General features: G+C 46.1%; 1 protein-coding gene across 1 annotated transcript in view; it reads right to left on the bottom strand.

Moving 5' to 3' along the window:
- The window catches only part of RFT1 (RFT1 homolog), a 70,409-nt gene that overhangs the window by 41,247 nt on the left and 25,343 nt on the right, over nucleotides 1–3,819 (bottom strand). The window contains exon 6 of the mRNA XM_019505200.1: nucleotides 2,203–2,281. Coding sequence (XP_019360745.1) covers nucleotides 2,203–2,281 — 79 coding nt within the window. The remainder of the gene's footprint in view (nucleotides 1–2,202; nucleotides 2,282–3,819) is intronic.

Raw genomic sequence — 3,819 nt, 5'->3', positions numbered from 1 at the left:
TGGCAGTGGGAGGCTCACACTGACAGCTGAAATTGGGGTGGAAGAGGCAGTGATTCCACTGCTGGTGCCCACTTCTGGACTGAGCGGAGATGGTGCATGTGCAGGGACGTTAGGTGCAGACACTGCTCCCACTGCCTGGCTTCCACTGGTAGCACTGATGTCATGGCTGCTCGGGAATAGAATGCGCCTGTGTTTGGGATGCAGGTGGGGCTTGCAGCTCTCTCTCTTTACCCCATCTTACTCCCCTGCCAGAAGACCTGCCACCTGCCTTTCCAGCACACTTTATATTTATCTTTCCTGTGCTGCAAAAGGGGGGGGGTGTGAATCCTTTTGTATATCTGTCTGTCTTGTTCTCCTGTGAATATCTGTGTCTATCTTGTGCTGTGAATGAAATTATTTTTGTGTCCACTCTTGTGTCTTCTTTCTGGCTCTCATAACATTATTTATCTGGTCTTGTGCTGCGAATGAAGTTATTTGCGTGTTCCTGTGTCTCGATATATTATCTGTGTCTTGCTCTTCTGTAAATATCTGTCTTGTCTTTTTCTGCTGTGATTTTTTTTTTCCTGTATTCTGGGTCTCTGTGCATGTACGTGTGCATGCCTGCAAGCAAGCAATCTGTGCTTCCCTGCAGTGATAGATAACACTGGCTGGGAAAATACAACTGTATTTTTGTAGTTTCCAAAACAAGTTCCCAAAAAAATAATTCAAAGAAATAAATCCAATTGTAATACTACTAATAACTGAATTGAATAGCTAAGCTAAACTAGCTTTAAGCTAAGTTAAGCTGAATCCTAACCACTCCTTTACAACATGAAAAAGCAGCAGACAGGTCTCAGTCGCAGCGTTCCTCTCTCACAGCTGCTGACAGGGAATGAGCTGCAAAAGGCACAGAAGGGCTGGAAACAGGGGCTTTTATACTTTTTTTTTAGTCCCACCCCACAGACGCTGCCATTGAAAAGGTAGCCAGGAAGAAATCCTTCTCACTGGCTACCTACAGAGGTCAGTCTTCCCCGCTCCCATTCTCCATCCCTCCCCCGTTCCCCCTCCCTCTTCTAATTCCTTCAAAATGGCCGAAGCGGCTCCAAAGCATCTGAAGCGGGCCCAAAGCACTTTGGATGCCCCTGACCTGTTCCAGACACCATTGCTGGTATCCCGCTTTAACCCGGAAGTGCCACTTCGGATGCTGGAGCATCCGATGCGGGTCCAGATCCTAAGTGGGATCCAAAGACTCGCACAGTCCTAGTAAATATGATATTAAAGAATGTCAGCATGGGTAATATCTACTAAAGTATATGATGACCGTAGCACCTCTGAAGTCAAGAAGACATGCCCCCTTGAATACTAAAAACTGCTAGATGAAACAGAAACTTCTATATTGCACTGTAGCATTACATGGTATCTCTTAGTCCCCCAACATCCTACAGCATTCCACTCCCCACTTCCCTGGGGAGGGAGAGCAGGGAGGAACAATCAACTGAGTGTTGCAGTTTCCCCAGCTTCTGATAGGGGGAGAACTCCTACCTCTACAGGAGACAGCAGGCTGTCAGGGGCTCAGTAACTGACACCTCAACCCTCATCGGGGTGGAGAGCAGAGGTGCAGGGTCACACTACCCCCGATCACACTCTTTGGTAATAAATAATAAATAACATATTGCTGAGTCTCTCCCTCTCTCTCCCCACACCCTTCTCCTTCCTAGAGAGCCCTTTCCAAAAAAGTGTCACTTTAGCAAAGTTGTCTATGAAACATTTTGACTTAAAAGCTGATTCTCAACCAGGGGCAATGCATAGCGGGTGCACTGGTGCACCCCCCGTCAGGCTACGCTCCCTGTTTAGCAGGCGGGCAGGCAGGAGCACCAGTGTCCTCCTTGTGAGCACCAGCCGGTAGGCAGGATCAGCCACCAGGGGACACCCCACCCCCAGGTTGCTGACTGGTTTTTGGGGGGGGGGGGCACGGGCCCCCCTGACTCTACAGGCACAAGATATCCACGTTCTCAACACTAATTGCTTGAAAATATTCTCAAAAGCTTTATTAGCTATGAAATATTGAAAGCAAATCTTTGCAGTCAATATGCTGATGGACTCCCTTTACTATTGATAATAATGCTTGTTTGCTTCCATACTTTTTTCAAACACAAAGCTAAAAATAGCCAATATCAAAATCTTTCTGACCTTGAAAAGGCAGAAAGTGAATGTCATACTCACCCTCTGTTAAAATCTGCTTCAAGAAGGATTGTTTAAAAAAGCTCCAAGTTAACCTAGCTTCATTCCAGTTAACAAAGGTCTGGGAGAAAAAAAGGGAAAAGGAAAGGTAAATTGCAATTTAATCATTGGTGTTCAGTGTAAGGGTTAGAACTGCAAGATAAGATACAATTACATTGTTCAGGTCATCTCTAAGGCAACTCCAGCTACTCAGAGTTATTGCACATATCAGGAAACTCTCTTTTTACCCCAAATGACTATTCTAAAATACTTCTGAATCCAAGTACAGACTTAATAGTCCAGTGATATTGGTCTTCATTGTGCCTAATCCCATAGAATCAAATATAATGAGAATGACTGAAAGCTATTCTTGCAAATAACTGAAGAAAATGTATAAAATTGAAGAGGTCTCTAACAAAAAAAGATCTGCATAGTAGGGCTGTGTGAAGCTTTGGTTGCTGATTCGATTCGGCAGAGATTTGGCCCTATTCAGCAGCCAAATCTTTTAATCTGAATCAAATAAGGACACCCTTTAATCTCTCCGAATCGAGTCGAAACCACCCCCTCCCGAATTGATTCGAAGAGATTTGATGATTCCGGTATATACACAGCTTTAAATGTTTTTTCTACATACCTCAAGGTACCAGACAGCTTATGAATGCTGAGATGCTGGGATAGATGAAGTATCCCGCAGGAGCGTGGGGGGGTCCCCAGCGCACTTGGTGGCAGGCCCAGAAATGGACAAGAAGCACTTCTGGTCCACTTCTGGGTCTACTACAGAGCGTGCAGGGGACCCCTCCCCCTCAGCTTGGTGACTGGTGCCTCCTTGGTCGGGGGGGTGCCCAGGGTCCCCCCATGGCCAATTGCTAATCCGGAGGGGGTGCAGCGGGGGGTCTGCCACCGAGCATGCGGGGGGGGCGCCCCTGTGCTCCTGTGGGACGCTCCATCCACCCCACCATCTCAGTGTTCACGAGCCATACCTGGTACCTCGAGTTTTGTAGAAAATACATTTAAAGCGGTGTCTATGGCCAAATCACTGATTCTCTGAATCAGCATTGAATCTTCAGGTCTGGATTCAGCCAGATCGAATCGGGACAGTGATCTGAATCAACTAATTGAATCACTGTCCCCCCGAACTGGGCTGAATCAGAATCCAAATCGAATACGACCTGCTTCGCACACCCCTACTGCATAGCACAGGGTGAGAAGGAATAGGTAGGAAGTACAGTGCAGCTGACTGCCTGATATGGGAGTATGAATGCTGTAGAATAGGATGAAGTTTTGCTTCTGCAAATATGTGCTTGCCTAGCATATAATGCTATCAATAGCGGTTACTCTAAACCTCTATTGTGAGACCTGCAGAAATATTTTAAGGAGATCTTGATGCCTTTTCTTAAAATTCAATTATTGGGTGAACTGAATTGTAAGACAACCCTGAGGAGACAATGAAAAGAAAATTATCCTCTGCAAAGTTCTAGGGCTGTGGAGCTTTGGTAGCTGATTCGATTCAGAGGAGATTCGGCCCAAATCAGGAGACCAAGTAGAAGCTCTGAATCGATTTGGAACAGCTTTGAAAAAAGACTGGGCCAATTCGGAGATAAGGCCGTAGACTAAACAGGC

This window comes from Gavialis gangeticus, unplaced genomic scaffold (genome assembly GCF_001723915.1).
Source record: "Gavialis gangeticus isolate Ggan-Ray unplaced genomic scaffold, GavGan_comp1, whole genome shotgun sequence".
NCBI lineage: Eukaryota > Metazoa > Chordata > Crocodylia > Gavialidae > Gavialis > Gavialis gangeticus.
The sequence above is the reverse complement of the archived record's forward strand: the minus strand, read 5'-3'. Positions and strand labels throughout refer to the sequence as shown.